At 49.0% G+C, this 18,691-nt stretch overlaps 2 protein-coding genes across 2 annotated transcripts in view; one reads left to right on the forward strand and one right to left on the reverse strand.

Annotated features, from left to right (window-relative positions):
- LOC139373883 (E3 ubiquitin-protein ligase RNF182-like) overlaps nt 1-13,821 on the forward strand; it is an 18,994-nt gene extending 5,173 nt beyond the window's left edge. The window contains exon 2 of the mRNA XM_071114980.1: nt 13,012-13,821. Within this exon, the coding sequence (XP_070971081.1) occupies nt 13,023-13,790 (768 nt within the window). The 5' untranslated portion in view covers nt 13,012-13,022 and the 3' untranslated portion in view covers nt 13,791-13,821. The remainder of the gene's footprint in view (nt 1-13,011) is intronic.
- The window catches only part of LOC139372403 (CUB and sushi domain-containing protein 2-like), a 773,740-nt gene that overhangs the window by 594,581 nt on the left and 160,468 nt on the right, over nt 1-18,691 (reverse strand). The gene's annotated exons all lie outside the window — the stretch shown is intronic.

The raw sequence follows: 18,691 nt of genomic DNA on the forward strand, positions 1-18,691 counted from the left end.
GATCCCCTCTACAACACAGCAGAACTATGAGTCTATATCAGATCCCCTCTACAACACAGCAGAACTATGAGTCTATATCAGATCCCCTCTACAACACAACAGAACTATGAGTCTATATTAGATCCCCTCTACAACACAGCAGAACTATGAGTCTCTATCAGATCCAGTCTCTTCAACACAGCAGAACTATGAGTCTATATTAGATCCAGTCTCTTCAACACAGCAGAACTATGAGTCTATATTAGATCCAGTCTCTTCAACACAGCAGAACTATGAGTCTATATTAGATCCAGTCTCTTCAACACAGCAGAACTATGAGTCTATATTAGATCCCCTCTACAACACAGCAGAACTATGAGTCTCTATCAGATCCAGTCTCTTCAACACAGCAGAACTATGAGTCTATATCAGATCCACTCTCTACAACACAGCAGAACTATGAGTCTATATTAGATCCCCTCTACAACACAGCAGAACTATGAGTCTCTATCAGATCCAGTCTCTTCAACACAGCAGAACTATGAGTCTATATTAGATCCCCTCTTCAACACAGCAGAGCTATGAGTCTATATCAGATCCCCTCTACAACACAGCAGAACTATGAGTCTATATTAGATCCCCTCTACAACACAGCAGAACTATGAGTCTATATCAGATCCACTCTCTACAACACAGCAGAACTATGAGTCTATATCAGACCCACTCTCTACAACACAGCAGAACTATGAGTCTATATCAGACCCCCTCTCTACAACACAGCAGAACTATGAGTCTATATTAGATCCCCTCTACAACACAGCAGAACTATGAGTCTATATCAGATCCCCTCTACAACACAGCAGAACTATGAGTCTATATTAGATCCCCTCTACAACACAGCAGAACTATGAGTCTATATCAGATCCCCTCTACAACACAGCAGAACTATGAGTCTATATCAGATCCAGTCTCTTCAACACAGCAGGACTATGAGTCTATATCAGATCCCCTCTACAGCACAGCAGAACTATGAGTCTATATCAGATCCCCTCTACAACACAGCAGAACTATGAGTCTCTATCAGATCCAGTCTCTACAACACAGCAGAACTATGAGTCTATATCAGATCCCCTCTACAACACAGCAGAACTATGAGTCTATATCAGATCCCCTCTACAACACAGCAGAACTATGAGTCTCTATCAGATCCAGTCTCTACAACACAGCAGAACTATGAGTCTATATTAGACCCACTCTCTACAACACAGCAGGACTATGAGTCTATATCAGATCCCCTCTACAACACAGCAGAACTATGAGTCTATATCAGATCCCCTCTACAACACAGCAGAACTATGAGTCTATATCAGATCCCCTCTACAACACAGCAGAACTATGAGTCTATATTAGACCCACTCTACAACACAGCAGAACTATGAGTCTATATCAGATCCCCTCTACAACACAGCAGAACTATGAGTCTATATTAGATCCCCTCTTCAACACAGCAGAACTATGAGTCTATATCAGATCCCCTCTACAACACAGCAGAACTATGAGTCTATATCAGATCCCCTCTACAACACAGCAGAGCTATGAGTCTATATCAGATCCAGTCTCTACAACACAGCAGAACTATGAGTCTATATTAGATCCCCTCTACAACACAGCAGAACTATGAGTCTATATTAGATCCCCTCTACAACACAGCAGAGCTATGAGTCTATATCAGATCCAGTCTCTACAACACAGCAGAACTATGAGTCTATATTAGATCCCCTCTACAACACAGCAGAACTATGAGTCTATATTAGATCCCCTCTACAACACAGCAGAACTATGAGTCTCTATCAGATCCCCTCTACAACACAGCAGAACTATGAGTCTATATTAGATCCCCTCTACAACACAGCAGAACTATGAGTCTATATCAGATCCCCTCTACAACACAGCAGAACTATGAGTCTATATCAGATCCAGTCTCTACAACACAGCAGAACTCTAAGTCTATATTAGATCCCCTCTACAACACAGCAGAACTATGAGTCTATATTAGATCCCCTCTACAACACAGCAGAACTATGAGTCTATATCAGATCCCCTCTACAACACAGCAGAACTATGAGTCTATATTAGATCCCCTCTACAACACAGCAGAACTATGAGTCTATATCAGATCCCCTCTACAACACAGCAGAACTATGAGTCTATATCAGATCCAGTCTCTACAACACAGCAGAACTCTGAGTCTATATTAGATCCCCTCTACAACACAGCAGAACTATGAGTCTATATTAGATCCCCTCTACAACACAGCAGAACTATGAGTCTCTATCAGATCCCCTCTACAACACAGCAGAACTATGAGTCTATATTAGATCCCCTCTACAACACAGCAGAACTATGAGTCTATATCAGATCCAGTCTCTACAACACAGCAGAACTATGAGTCTATATTAGATCCCCTCTACAACACAGCAGAACTATGAGTCTATATTAGATCCACTCTACAACACAGCAGAACTATGAGTCTATATTAGATCCCCTCTACAACACAGCAGAACTATGAGTCTATATTAGATCCCCTCTACAACACATCAGAACTATGAGTCTATATTAGACCCCCTCTCCGCGGGGTCGGAGGAAAGCAGATGTTTCAGGTTTTTAGGTATCCAGTATTTTCAACCTAACTTCTGTTAACCCTGAGAAATGGATGTGGGGACAACTCTCGGGCATCTTTTAATGTCTGCTACACTAGGTTCCATTGTCTCCAGCAGCACACTACACTAGGTTCCATTGTCCCCAGCAGCACACTACACTAGGTTCCATTGTCCCCAGCAGCACACTACACTAGGTTCCATTGTCCCCAGCAGCACACTACACTAGGTTCCATTGTCCACAGCAGCACACTACACTAGGTTCCATTGTCCCCAGCAGCACACTACACTAGGTTCCATTGTCCCCAGCAGCACACTACACTAGGTTCCATTGTCCCCAGCAGCACACTACACTAGGTTCCATTGTCCCCAGCAGCACACTACACTAGGTTCCATTGTCCCCAGCAGCACACTACACTAGGTTCCATTGTCCCCAGCAGCACACTACACTAGGTTCCATTGTCCCCAGCAGCACACTACACTAGGTTCTATTGTCCCCAGCAGCACACTACATGGAACATCAGCCCACTACTTACCTCAGAGGCAGCTGGGCTCTGACACGGCGTTGATGTGGCTCAAGGGTGTTGTGTTATCGAGGTAGTTACGAGTGATGGGAGCTAGATGACTTCATGAATTCCTTCAACAGTATTTCCCAAAGCAGAGGGTGTGAATATCAAACCGTGCCGTGTTTCCTAGGGGTGTTACTTCAAAGTAATATGGGTGTAGGGTTGCAAAATACTACGTTTTTTTACAGAAATTCAGATTGGAAGAGTCCCGGAATCAGAAGGGAATAAGCAGGAAACAAGGAATGCTCCCACCAGCATTTAGGGAAAACAGACATGTTGGGGGAAGTTGCATGTTGGCAAAACCTATTGGTGTGTTACTATGGTTACTTGACTACATAGCCAGGGAAATGTCTGAAACAGTAAACCATGCACAGGGTGTTTCCCCTACTGCTACTTAGGGGGATTGAAAGCAAAGGTTTCTCTCCATCTCTCTCCCTCCTTCTCTCTCTCTCTCTCCAAGTGACAACAGCTCATTAGCACAGAGAGACAGCCACCGCTCCCTCCCTCTAGGGTGTCAGTCGGTCCTCTTCCACAGAGAGACAGCCACCGCTCCCTCCCTCTAGGGTGTCAGTCGGTCCTCTTCCACAGAGAGACAGCCACCGCTCCCTCCCTCTAGGGTGTCAGTCGGTCCTCTTCCTCAGAGAGACAGCCACCGCTCCCTCCCTCTAGGGCGTCAGTCGGTCCTCTTCCTCAGAGAGACAGCCACCGCTCCCTCCCTCTAGGGTGTCAGTCGGTCCTCTTCCACAGAGAGACAGCCACCGCTCCCTCCCTCTAGGGTGTCAGTCGGTCCTCAGAGAGACAGCCACCACTCCCTCCCTCTAGGGTGTCAGTCGGTCCTCAGAGAGACAGCCACCACTCCCTCCCTCTAGGGTGTCAGTCGGTCCTCTTCCACAGAGAGACAGCCACCGCTCCCTCCCTCTAGGGTGTCAGTCGGTCCTCAGAGAGACAGCCACCGCTCCCTCCCTCTAGGGTGTCAGTCGGTCCTCTTCCTCAGAGAGACAGCCACCGCTCCCTCCCTCTAGGGTGCCAGTCGGTCCTCAGAGAGACAGCCACCGCTCCCTCCCTCTAGGGTGTCAGTCGGTCCTCAGAGAGACAGCTACCGCTCCCTCCCTCTAGGGTGTCAGTCGGTCCTCAGAGAGACAGCTACCGCTCCCTCCCTCTAGGGTGTCAATCGGTCCGCTTCCTCAGAGAGACAGCCACCGCTCCCTCCCTCTAGGGTGTCAATCGGTCCGCTTCCTCAGAGAGACAGCCACCGCTCCCTCCCTCTAGGGTGTCAGTCGGTCCTCAGAGAGACAGCCACCGCTCCCTCCCTCTAGGGTGTCAGTCGGTCCTCAGAGAGACAGCCACCGCTCCCTCCCTCTAGGGTGTCAGTCGGTCCTCTTCCTCAGAGAGACAGCCACCGCTCCCTCCCTCTAGGGTGTCAGTCGGTCCTCTTCCTCAGAGAGACAGCCACCGCTCCCTCCCTCTAGGGTGTCAGTCGGTCCTCTTCCTCAGAGAGACAGCCACCGCTCCCTCCCTCTAGGGTGTCAGTCGGTCCTCTTCCTCAGAGAGACAGCCACCGCTCCCTCCCTCTAGGGTGTCAGTCGGTCCTCTTCCTCAGAGAGACAGCCACCGCTCCCTCCCTCTAGGGTGTCAGTCGGTCCTCAGAGAGACAGCCACCGCTCCCTCCCTCTAGGGTGTCAGTCGGTCCTCTTCCACAGAGAGACAGCCACCTCTAGGGTGTCAGTCGGTCCTCTTCCACAGAGAGACAGCCACCGCTCCCTCCCTCTAGGGTGTCAGTCGGTCCTCAGAGAGACAGCTACCGCTCCCTCCCTCTAGGGTGTCAATCGGTCCGCTTCCTCAGAGAGACAGCCACCGCTCCCTCCCTCTAGGGTGTCAGTCGGTCCTCTTCCACAGAGAGACAGCCACCTCTAGGGTGTCAGTCGGTCCTCTTCCACAGAGAGACAGCCACCGCTCCCTCCCTCTAGGGTGTCAGTCGGTCCTCAGAGAGACAGCCACCGCTCCCTCCCTCTAGGGAGTCAGTCAGTTCTCAGAGAGACAGCCACCGCTCCCTCCCTCTAGGGTGTCAGTCGGTCCTCAGAGAGACAGCCACCACTCCCTCCCTCTAGGGTGTCAGTCAGTCCTCAGAGAGACAGCTGAGGAGAGAGCAGAGCTGCTGCTGTGCAAATCAACAATGAACCTTTCAGCCAGGAAGCAGAGGGGCGGGGCAGTAAAAAGACGCGGTCTATTAAAACACATTGGAGGCCCCTCACCCTTCGGTGTTGTCTAAATGTACTGCTCATATGATAAAATAGGTCCTAGCAGACATTATTCTTTACGATCAGACCGGATTATTTTTTCAACTCCTATAAATAATTTTCAATAATAACAGTATTACCGCCAAAGTTCTACTGCCTGGTATGCGCTCTCTCTTCCTCATACACAATCTCTCTCATCCCCTTCTCTCTCCTTCATCTCTCTCCCTCTAACCCCTCTTCTCTCTCTCTCTCTTCCTCACACACAATCTCTCTCTCTATCTCTCCCATCCCCTTCTCCCTCCTCCATCTCACTTCCTCTAACCCCTCCTCTCTCTCCATCTCTCCCATCCCCTTCTCCCTCCATCTCTCTCCCTCTAACCCCTCTTCTCTCCCTCCATCTCTCTCCCTCTAACCCCCCCATCTCTCTCTCCCCCCATCTCTTTCTCCATCTAAGCCCCATCTCTCTCTCCATCTAAGCCCCATCTCTCTCTCCCCCCATCTCTCTCTCTCCATCCTCTGAATATATCATGGTGTGTATAGAAGTCACGGTTGTATTTGACTGGATTTAATAATGCACAGACTAGCGTCAAGTCCAAAAATAAACTCACGACAGAAATAGCAATCTAGCCATAAATAAAACACCTGTCCAAGGCTACAGTCCACTCTCCACCAATGGGCTTCACCATAGGGTAACACGTCTCTGAACAGTCAGCCACACTGAGCAGTCAGCCAGGCTAACCCGTCTCTGAGCAGTCAGCCACACTGAGCAGTCAGCCAGGGTAACCCGTCTCTGAGCAGTCAGCCACACTGAGCAGTCAGCCAGGGTAACCCGTCTCTGAACAGTCAGCCAGGCTAACCCGTCTCTGAGCAGTCAGCCAGGCTAACCCGTCTCTGAGCAGTCAGCCAGGCTAACCCGTCTCTGAGCAGTCAGCCAGGCTAACCCGTCTCTGAGCAGTCAGCCAGGCTAACCCGTCTCTGAGTAGTCAGCCACACTGAGCAGTCAGCCAGGGTAACACGTCTCTGAACAGTCAGCCACACTGAGCAGTCAGCCAGGCTAACCCGTCTCTGAGCAGTCAGCCAGGGTAACACGTCTCTGAGCAGTCAGCCAGGCTAACCCGTCTCTGAGCAGTCAGCCAGGCTAACCCGTCTCTGAGCAGTCAGCCAGGATGACCCGTCTCTGAGTAGTCAGCCACACTGAGCAGTCAGCCAGGGTAACACGTCTCTGAACAGTCAGCCACACTGAGCAGTCAGCCAGGCTAACCCGTCTCTGAGCAGTCAGCCAGGGTAACACGTCTCTGAACAGTCAGCCAGGGTAACACGTCTCTGAACAGTCAGCCAGGGTAACACGTCTCTGAACAGTCAGCCAGGGTAACACGTCTCTGAACAGTCAGCCAGGGTAACACGTCTCTGAACAGTCAGCCAGGGTAACACGTCTCTGAACAGTCAGCCAGGGTAACAAGTCTCTGAACAGTCAGCCAGGGTAACACGTCTCTGAACAGTCAGCCACACTGAGCAGTCAGCCAGGCTAACCCGTCTCTGAACAGTCAGCCACACTGAGCAGTCAGCCAGGCTAACCCGTCTCTGAGCAGTCAGCCACACTGAGCAGTCAGCCAGGGTAACCCGTCTCTGAACAGTCAGCCAGGCTAACCCGTCTCTGAGCAGTCAGCCAGGCTAACCCGTCTCTGAACAGTCAGCCACACTGAGCAGTCAGCCAGGGTAACACGTCTCTGAGCAGTCAGCCAGGCTAACCCGTCTCTGAGCAGTCAGCCAGGCTAACCCGTCTCTGAGCAGTCAGCCAGGCTAACCCGTCTCTGAGTAGTCAGCCACACTGAGCAGTCAGCCAGGGTAACACGTCTCTGAACAGTCAGCCAGGGTAACACGTCTCTGAACAGTCAGCCAGGGTAACACGTCTCTGAACAGTCAGCCAGGGTAACACGTCTCTGAACAGTCAGCCACACTGAGCAGTCAGCCAGGCTAACCCGTCTCTGAACAGTCAGCCACACTGAGCAGTCAGCCAGGCTAACCCGTCTCTTAGCAGTCAGCCACACTGAGCAGTCAGCCAGGGTAACCCGTCTCTGAACAGTCAGCCAGGCTAACCCGTCTCTGAGCAGTCAGCCAGGCTAACCCGTCTCTGAACAGTCAGCCAGGCTAACCCGTCTCTGAACAGTCAGCCACACTGAGCAGTCAGCCAGGGTAACACGTCTCTGAGCAGTCAGCCAGGCTAACCCGTCTCTGAGCAGTCAGCCAGGCTAACCCGTCTCTGAGCAGTCAGCCAGGCTAACCCGTCTCTGAGTAGTCAGCCACACTGAGCAGTCAGCCAGGGTAACACGTCTCTGAACAGTCAGCCAGGGTAACACGTCTCTGAACAGTCAGCCAGGGTAACACGTCTCTGAACAGTCAGCCAGGGTAACACGTCTCTGAACAGTCAGCCACACAGAGCAGTCAGCCAGGCTAACCCGTCTCTGAACAGTCAGCCACACTGAGCAGTCAGCCAGGCTAACCCGTCTCTGAGCAGTCAGCCACACTGAGCAGTCAGCCAGGGTAACCCGTCTCTGAACAGTCAGCCAGGCTAACCCGTCTCTGAGCAGTCAGCCAGGCTAACCCGTCTCTGAACAGTCAGCCACACTGAGCAGTCAGCCAGGGTAACACGTCTCTGAGCAGTCAGCCAGGCTAACCCGTCTCTGAGCAGTCAGCCAGGCTAACCCGTCTCTGAGCAGTCAGCCAGGCTAACCCGTCTCTGAGTAGTCAGCCACACTGAGCAGTCAGCCAGGGTAACACGTCTCTGAACAGTCAGCCACACTGAGCAGTCAGCCAGGCTAACCCGTCTCTGAGAAGTCAGCCAGGGTAACACGTCTCTGAACAGTCAGCCAGGGTAACACGTCTCTGAACAGTCAGCCAGGGTAACACGTCTCTGAACAGTCAGCCAGGGTAACACGTCTCTGAACAGTCAGCCAGGGTAACACGTCTCTGAACAGTCAGCCAGGGTAACACGTCTCTGAACAGTCAGCCACACTGAGCAGTCAGCCAGGCTAACCCGTCTCTGAACAGTCAGCCACACTGAGCAGTCAGCCAGGGTAACACGTCTCTGAACAGTCAGCCACACTGAGCAGTCAGCCAGGCTAACCCGTCTCTGAGCAGTCAGCCACACTGAGCAGTCAGCCAGGCTAACCCGTCTCTGAACAGTCAGCCAGGCTAACCCGTCTCTGAACAGTCAGCCAGGCTAACCCGTCTCTGAGCAGTCAGCCACACTAACCCATCTCTGAACAGTCAGCCAGGCTAACCCGTCTCTGAGTAGTCAGCCACACTGAGCAGTCAGTCAGCCAGGCTAACCCGTCTCTGAACAGTCAGCCAGGCTAACCCGTCTCTGAGCAGTCAGCCACACTAACCCGTCTCTGAGCAGTCAGCCAGGCTAACCCGTCTCTGAGCAGTCAGCCACACTGAGCAGTCAGTCAGCCAGGCTAACCCGTCTCTGAGCAGTCAGCCATGCTAACCTGTCTCTGAGCAGTAACCACGCTAACCTGTCTCAGAACAGTCAGCCAGGCTAAAGTCATTACATTATCTCTCTGAGTAGAAACAGACACAGTGAATAACCTCTACGTGGAGAAGTCATTACGTTATCTCTCTGAGTAGAAACAGACACAGTGAATAACCTCTACGTGGAGAAGTCACTACGTTATCTCTCTGAGTAGAAACAGACACAGTGAATAACCTATACGTGGAGAAGTCACTACGTTATCTCTCTGAGTAGAAACAGACACAGTGAATAACCTCTACGTGGAGAAGTCACTACGTTATCTCTCTGAGTAGAAACAGACACAGTGAATAACCTCTACGTGGAGAAGTCATTACGTTATCTCTCTGAGTAGAAACAGACACAGTGAATAACCTCTACGTGGAGAAGTCATTACGTTATCACTCAGAGTAGAAACAGACACAGTGAATAACCTCTACGTGGAGAAGTCACTACGTTATCACTCAGAGTAGAAACAGACACAGTGAATAACCTCTACGTGGAGAAGTCATTATGTTATCTCTCTGAGTAGAAACAGACACAGTGAATAACCTCTACGTGGAGAAGTCATTACGTTATCACTCAGAGTAGAAACAGACACAGTGAATAACCTCTACGTGGAGAAGTCACTACGTTATCACTCAGAGTAGAAACAGACACAGTGAATAACCTCTACGTGGAGAAGTCATTATGTTATCTCTCTGAGTAGAAACAGACACAGTGAATAACCTGTACGTGGAGAAGTCACTACGTTATCACTCAGAGTAGAAACAGACACAGTGAATAACCTCTACGTGGAGAAGTCATTATGTTATCTCTCTGAGTAGAAACAGACACAGTGAATAACCTCTACGTGGAGAAGTCACTACGTTATCACTCAGAGTAGAAACAGACATATCACTGCCTTCTGATCGACCACATTATGAAGAACACAATGAACAGCTTGGTCAAATAAATGTAGAACACATTTAGGCGGATACTAAATTAATAGCTCTTTATTGATAGGAACTTGTAATCTACATTTTATATGAACACAGATCAATATGTCCTATAGTTCACCTCTCTGCAGACAGACGGACAGACAGACACAGGTAGCTCAGCTCACACGTCCTCATAACGACATGCCCAGACTGAAATGATTCATCTAGTAGAGATAGAGGCTGCAGAACAGAGACATGAGGAGACAGGGACCTTTAGTAGAGATTGAGGCTGCAGAACAGAGACATGAGGAGACAGGGACCTTTAGTATAGATAGAGGCTGCAGAACAGAGGCATGAGGAGACAGGGACCTTTAGTAGAGATAGAGGCTGCAGAACAGAGACATGAGGAGACAGGGACCTTTAGTAGAGATAGAGGCTGCAGAACAGAGACAGGGACCTGAGGAGACAGGGACCTTTAGTAGAGATAGAGGATGCAGAACAGAGACAGGGACCTGAGGAGACAGGGACCTTTAGTAGAGATAGAGGCTGCAGAACAGAGACATGAGGAGACAGGGACCTTTAGTAGAGATAGAGGCTGCAGAACAGAGACATGAGGAGACAGGGACCTTTAGTAGAGATAGAGGCTGCAGAACAGAGACATGAGGAGACAGGGACCTTTAGTAGAGATAGAGGCTGCAGAACAGAGACATGAGGAGACAGGGACCTTTAGTAGAGATAGAGGCTGCAGAACAGAGACAGGGACCTTTAGTAGAGATAGAGGCTGCAGAACAGAGACATGAGGAGACAGGGACCTTTAGTAGAGATAGAGGCTGCAGAACAGAGACATGAGGAGACAGGGACCTTTAGTAGAGATAGAGGCTGCAGAACAGAGGCATGAGGAGACAGGGACCTTTAGTAGAGATTGAGGCTGCAGAACAGAGACAGAGACCTGAGGAGACAGGGACCTTTAGTAGAGATAGAGGCTGCAGAACAGAGACAGGGACCTGAGGAGACAGGGACCTTTAGTAGACCTCTAGTCCTGATAGAGGTCAACAACAGTCTGGTGTGTTGTTCTAGTCCTGATATAGGTAGGGTCAACAACAGTCTGATGTGTTGTTCTAGTCCTGATAGAGGTAGGGTCAACAACAGTCTGGTGTGTTGTTCTAGTCCTGATAGAGGTAGGGTCAACAACAGTCTGGTGTGTTGTTCTAGTCCTGATAGAGGTCAACAACAGTCTGGTGTGTTGTTCTAGTCCTGATATAGGTAGGGTCAACAACAGTCTGGTGTGTTGTTCTAGTCCTGATAGAGGTCAACAACAGTCTGGTGTGTTGTTCTAGTCCTGATAGAGGTAGGGTCAACAACAGTCTGGTGTGTTGTTCTAGTCCTGATAGAGGTCAACCACAGTCTGGTTTGTTGTTCTAGTCCTGATAGAGGTCAACAACAGTCTGGTGTGTTGTTCTAGTCCTGATAGAGGTAGGGTCAACAACAGTCTGGTGTGTTGTTCTAGTCCTGATAGAGGTCAACAACAGTCTGGTGTGTTGTTCTAGTCCTGATAGAGGTCAACAACAGTCTGGTGTGTTGTTCTAGTCCTGATAGAGGTCAACAACAGTCTGGTGTGTTGTTCTAGTCCTGATATAGGTAGGGTCAACAACAGTCTGGTGTGTTGTTCTAGTCCTGATAGAGGTCAACAACAGTCTGGTGTGTTGTTCTAGTCCTGATAGAGGTCAACAACAGTCTGGTGTGTTGTTCTAGAGCTGATAGAGGTAGGGTCAACAACAGTCTGATGTGTTGTTCTAGTCCTGATATAGGTAGGGTCAACAACAGTCTGGTGTGTTGTTCTAGTCCTGATAGAGGTCAACAACAGTCTGATGTGTTGTTCTAGAGCTGATAGAGGTCAACAACAGTCTGATGTGTTGTTCTAGTCCTGATATAGGTAGGGTCAACAACAGTCTGGTGTGTTGTTCTAGTCCTGATAGAGGTCAACAACAGTCTGATGTGTTGTTCTAGTCCTGATATAGGTAGGGTCAACAACAGTCTGGTGTGTTGTTCTAGTCCTGATAGAGGTCAACAACAGTCTGGTGTGTTGTTCTAGTCCTGATAGAGGTCAACAACAGTCTGGTGTGTTGTTCTAGTCCTGATAGAGGTAGGGTCAACAACAGTCTGGTGTGTTGTTCTAGTCCTGATAGAGGTCAACCACAGTCTGGTTTGTTGTTCTAGTCCTGATAGAGGTCAACAACAGTCTGGTGTGTTGTTCTAGTCCTGATAGAGGTAGGGTCAACAACAGTCTGGTGTGTTGTTCTAGTCCTGATAGAGGTCAACAACAGTCTGGTGTGTTGTTCTAGTCCTGATAGAGGTCAACAACAGTCTGGTGTGTTGTTCTAGTCCTGATAGAGGTCAACAACAGTCTGGTGTGTTGTTCTAGTCCTGATATAGGTAGGGTCAACAACAGTCTGGTGTGTTGTTCTAGTCCTGATAGAGGTCAACAACAGTCTGGTGTGTTGTTCTAGTCCTGATAGAGGTCAACAACAGTCTGGTGTGTTGTTCTAGAGCTGATAGAGGTAGGGTCAACAACAGTCTGATGTGTTGTTCTAGTCCTGATATAGGTAGGGTCAACAACAGTCTGGTGTGTTGTTCTAGTCCTGATAGAGGTCAACAACAGTCTGATGTGTTGTTCTAGAGCTGATAGAGGTAGGGTCAACAACAGTCTGATGTGGTTTCATCAGACCACATCAGAAACATCACACTTGGTGTAAATCTTTCGGTACGCATTCACCATCACATGTACTTGACATGATATTGAGAAACTAATTTTCATGAATGTTTTTGAAATTGTGAAAATATTCTAAATGTCTCGAGTACCTTTGACCTCTTTAATGAACTTGAAAAATGTACCATAAGGTGTAAAGAGATGACCTAACTCCTCTCTCCATCCCTCCATCTATCTCTCTCCATCCCTCCATCTATCTCTCTCCATCCCTCTCACTCCCTCCCTCCCTCTCTCTCTCTCTCTCTCTCTCTCCATCCCCCTCTCCATCCCTCCATCTATCTCTCTCCATCCCTCTCACTCCCTCCCTCCCTCTCTCTCTCTCTCTCTCCATCCCCCTCTCTCCCTCCCTCTCTCTCTCTCCCTCTCTTCCTCAGAGCATGCGTCCATGATGAGTGTTCCTCAGCCTGACCCGGATGAGATGCCCCCCTCCACCGTCACCCCTGTCACCACCCCCACCCTGAGCCCGACCCCACCAATCACAGACGAGCTGGAGTGTAAGATCTGTTACCAGCGTTACAATGTCCACAACCGCAGGCCCAAGATCCTGGACTGCCTCCACCGGGTGTGTGCCCGCTGCCTCAACAAGATCCTGGACACGGGGGACGTCTTGGGCTGCATTTCCTGCCCCTTCTGCCGACACGAAACAGAGGTCAGCGAATACGAGGTGTCGGGCCTCCCCGACGACTCCAACGTCATATCCTGCCTGGCTGTCAGGGATAAGTCCTGGAGCTCCGACCAAGAGGTGACCCTCACCCCCAAGAGCCTGTCCTCCACCTCCCCCTCGCTTCACTCCTCCAACTGCCTGGTGATCACTATCATGGAGGTTCAGAGGGACACGGGGCCCGGGGGCCTGGGCAGCTCAGACCACTACACAGAGCACAGCCTGGACTCTATCTCCGTGGGCTCCAACGGGCAGGAGGTTCAGGAAGCCCTGTCCAAGTTGTGTTCGCACGTCCCCCGGATCCTGGTGTGGCTCTTGGGGTTGTTCTACTTCGGGTCCCTGCCCCTGGGCATCTACCTGCTGGTGATCCAGAGGGTGACGCTGGGCATAGTCTGTGTGAGCCTGGTACCGTCCAGTCTGACTGTGTGTCTGGTCTATGGGTTCTGCCAGTGTCTCTGCCAGGGCATGTGTGACTGCTCGTCTAGGGGCTGACTGACTGACTCAACAGGGTACTGACTGATGCTGGGGTTGGAGGGAGGGAAAATACTGGACTGTTGGAATCAACATGGTGTCCTTTACTGCCCCAATCTAACAACCAGCCGGGTTGGAGGGAGGGAAAATACTGGACTGTTGGAATCAACATGGTGTCCTTTACTGCCCCAATCTAGTGACCAGCCGGGTTGGAGGGAGGGAAAATACTGGACTGTTGGAATCAACATGGCGTCCTTTACTGTCCCAATCAGAACAAGGGGATTGACAATCTCTGTATTGAAAGCTGTTTGCTGAACTCTCCATACAGTCTGTGGATTGAGAACTGGCGCCAACGGGCCTTCCAGCCCTGTGTGAGAGACTGGAGACTGGAGACTGGAGACTAATGGAGGGCTGGGTAACAATGGATAGTTGTTGTCAAATTATAAAGCAGGTTTGGCAAACTATCTCAGAACCTTCCAGTCAAACTGTCAATATGTCTCAGAACCTTCCAGTCAAACTGTCAATATGTCTCAGAGCCTTTCAGTCAAACTGTCAATATGTCTCAGAACCTTCCAGTCAAACTCTCAATATGTCTCAGAACCTTCCAGTCAAACTGTCAATATGTCTCAGAGCCTTCCAGTCAAACTGTCAATATGTCTCAGAACCTTCCAGTCAAACTGTCAATATGTCTCAGAACCTTCCAGTCAAACTGTCAATATGTCTCAGAACCTTCCAGTCAAACTGTCAATATGTCTCAGAACCTTCCAGTCAAACTCTCAATATGTCTCAGAACCTTCCAGTCAAACTCTCAATATGTCTCAGAACCTTCAACTGTCAATATGTCTCAGAACCTTCCAGCCAAACTCTCAATATGTCTCAGAACCTTCCAGTTCTATAGGTTAGTTGTATTTCCATGTGCAACAACGGGGCCCTTTGGCAGTTAACAGTAAAGACGAGGGAGTTGCAGTTTCTAATAGATCAGATAATAAGAGCATTACCATTTAGCCCATCTAGTCCAGAGAGTCTGGAGACAAACAGGACCATAAAGATGTCTCTCTGTCTCCATGTTCCCTCAACTGGGCCTCAGAACCAGCTGGCTGAGTGCTGTCCTGAGGCTCTATGCTGTTGGACTGGGTTAGTGAACTGAGCCTCAGAACCAGCTGGCTGAGTGCTGTCCTGAGGCTCTATGCTGTTGGATTGGGTTAGTGAACTGAGCCTCAGAACCAGCTGGCTGAGTGCTGTCCTGAGGCTCTATGGGGTTGGTTTGGGTTGGTGAACTGAGCCTCAGAACCAGCTGGCTGAGTGCTGTCCTGAGGCTCTATGGGGTTGGTTTGGGTTGGTGAACTGAGCCTCAGAACCAGCTGGCTGAGTTCTGTCCTGAGGCTCTATGGGGTTGGTTTGGGTTTGTGAACTGAGCCTCAGAACCAGCTGGCTGAGTGCTGTCCTGAGGCTCTATGGGGTTGGTTTGGGTTTGTGAACTGAGCCTCAGAACCAGCTGGCTGAGTGCTGTCCTGAGGCTCTATGGGGTTGGTTTGGGTTGGTGAACTGAGCCTCAGAACCAGCTGGCTGAGTGCTGTCCTGAGGCTCTATGGGGTTGGTTTGGGTTTGGGTTAGTGAACTGAGCCTCAGAACCAGCTGGCTGAGGAGACTCGTGTTTCCTCTCAGTTATTCTGTCTCTGATCAAACAGACCATGAGGATCCCAGCTCTAGAGGTTCATCTTGCCATATAACTGACTGACTGTGAAAAGGACAACTCCTTCAGGAGATACGACACATCATTGAAATAAACAGAAAATAATGATTTAATAATGGCTGTTTCTTGTTGCCTCTTTCTTTCTTCAAAACAACACATTTAGCTGATCAATGATTGGAGTTATTTCCCCCCAGATTAAACCAATCAAATGCATCCTACTTCCATCAACAGATTAAAGTCATCAGGAATAACATCAACTAGGCTATAATGAGGGGACAGAGTAGAGGCCGGCCGGCCGGCCAGCCTCCTACTACAGCCAGAGTAGAGGGCGGCCTCCTGCTACAGAGTAGAGGCCGGCCAGCCTCCTGCTACAGCCAGAGTAGAGGCCGGCCAGCCTCCTACTACAGCCAGAGTAGAGGGCGGCCTCCTGCTACAGAGTAGAGGCCGGCCAGCCTCCTGCTACAGCCAGAGTAGAGTTCGGCCATGACAGCCAGAGTAGAGACCCGGCCAGCCTCCTGCTACAGAGTAGAGGCCGACCAGCCTCCTGCTACAGCCAGAGTAGAGGCCGGCCTCCTGCTAGAGCCAGAGTACAGCCACACTAATTCTGACCAGAGCCTAATGGGTCCTGGTAGTGCACTACATAGGGAATAGGGTGCCATCTTGATCAGAGTGACTGGCAGCAGACATTATAGTATCAGTCTGTCACACTGTCTTCCTGTATATGAACAGCAGGACAGGATCAGTCTGTCACACTGTCTTCCTGTATACGAACAGCAGGACAGGATCAGTCTGTCACACTGTCTTCCTGTATATGAACAGCAGGACAGGATCAGTCTGTCACACTGTCTTCCTGTATACGAACAGCAGGACAGGATCAGTCTGTCACACTGTCTTCCTGTATATGAACAGCAGGACAGGACCCAGGTAAACACTCCTGTTCATAACATGTCCATTAACAGAGCCAGGATAAACACTCCTGTTCATAACATGTCCATTAACAGAGCCAGGGTAAACACTCCTGTTCATAACATGTCCATTAACAGAGCCAGGGTAAACACTCCTGTTCATAACATGTCTATTAACAGAACCAGGGTAAACACTAGACACTCCTGTTCATAACATGTCCATTAACAGAGACAGGGTAAACTCTCCTGTTGGATAAAACATTCACTCTTCTCTCCTGTTCATAACATGTCTATTAACAGAGCCAGGATAAACACTCCTGTTGGATAAAACATTCACTCTTCTCTCCTGTTCATAACATGTCTATTAACAGAGCCAGGGTAAACACTCCTGATGGATAAAACATTCACTCTTCTCTCCTGTTCATAACATGTCTATTAACAGAGCCAGGGTAAACTCTCCTGTTGGATAAAACATTCACTCTTCTCTCCTGTTCATAACATGTCTATTAACAGAGCCAGGGTAAACACTCCTGATGGATAAAACATTCACTCTTCTCTCCTGTTCATAACATGTCTATTAACAGAGCCAGGGTAAACTCTCCTGTTGGATAAAACATTCACTCTTCTCTCCTGTTCATAACATGTCTATTAACAGAGCCAGGGTAAACACTCCTGATGGATAAAACATTCACTCTTCTCTCCTGTTCATAACATGTCTATTAACAGAGCCAGGGTAAACTCTCCTGTTCATAACATGTCTATTAACAGAGCCAGGGTAAACTCTCCTGTTGGATAAAACATTCACTCTTCTCTCCTGTTCATAACATGTCTATTAACAGAGCCAGGGTAAACTCTCCTGTTCATAACATGTCTATTAACAGAGCCAGGGTAAACTCTCCTGATGAATAAAACATTCACTCTTCTCTCCTGTTCATAACATGTCTGTTAGAAAATGGTGCAAAATGGCAAAAACAAACCATTTAATTCTGAAGCAAAACCCCCAAATCTATATACGGAAACCAATCAAATATTCAACACCTTTTAAGGCATTTCAGGCAACTGTGTTGAATGAATTTTAATAGTGCTTTAATAATTTAGTCAATCTTCTCTCTCCCCTCAATTCTTTCATTCCCAACCTCTCTCCCTCTCCCTCCCTCCCCCTCCCTCTTCCCCTCTCTCCCCCTCCCAGTTTTAGGCTGGGTTTCTGTACAGCACTTTGAGATATCAGCTGATGTACGAAGGGCTATATAAATACATTTGATTTGATTTGACACCTCAAATCCCCTTCCCCCTTTTTCTCCAAAAAGGGACGATGGTCATTATGGCCAAACAGTTCTATTTTTGTTTCATCAGACCAGAAGACATTTCTCCAAAAAGTACTATCTTTGTCACCATGTGCAGTTGCAATCCGTAGTCTGGCTTTTCTATGGCAGTTTTGGAGCAGTGGCTTCTTCCTTGCTGAGCGGCCTTTCAGGGTATGTCGATATAAGACTCGTTTTACTGTGGAAATAGATACTTTTGTACCTGTTTCCTCCAGCATCTTCACAAGGTCCTTTGCTGCTGTTCTGGGATTGATTTGCTCTTTTCACACCAAAGTATGTTCATCTCTAGGAGACAGAACCCATCTCCTTCCTGATTGGTATGACGGCTGCGTGGTCCCGTGGTGTTTATACTTGCGTACTATTGTTTGTAGAGATGAACGTGGTAACTTCAGGCGTTTGGAAATTGCTCCCAAGGATGAACCAGGGCTTTCCAAAAAGGTTAAAGGTTAAAGGTTAAATACCCCTTAACAGTCCAGTTAAGTAGTTAATGACTATTGAACTAAAATATCCCTGATTCCCATCGCTGCATTACTTCTGTGAAAAGCTGTTTCCAGAATCCATGTCTCTTTTGTAACCCACGCATGAAGTACTTTCATTTCAATCCTGTCGCATCTCCTCATCGCATCTCCTCATCGCTTCTCCTCATCGCATCTCCTCATCGCTTCTCCTCATCGCTTCTCCTCATCGCTTCTCCTCATCGCTTCTCCTCATCGCTCCTCCTCATCGCATCTCCTCATCGCTTCTCCTCATCGCATCTCCTCATCGCTTCTCCTCATCGCTTCTCCTCATCACATCTCCTCATCACATCTCCACAGCACACAGGCTGCGTACCAAATGGAACCCTATTCCCTATATAGTGCACTACTTTAGACCAGAGCCCTATGACTCCCTATTCCCTATATAGTGGTACTACTTTAGACCAGAGCCCTATGGGACCCTATTCCCTATATAGTGCACTACTTTAGACCAGAGCCCTATGACTCCCTATTCCCTAGATAGTGG

This window comes from Oncorhynchus clarkii, chromosome 18 (assembly GCF_045791955.1).
Source record: "Oncorhynchus clarkii lewisi isolate Uvic-CL-2024 chromosome 18, UVic_Ocla_1.0, whole genome shotgun sequence".
Lineage (NCBI taxonomy): Eukaryota > Metazoa > Chordata > Actinopteri > Salmoniformes > Salmonidae > Oncorhynchus > Oncorhynchus clarkii.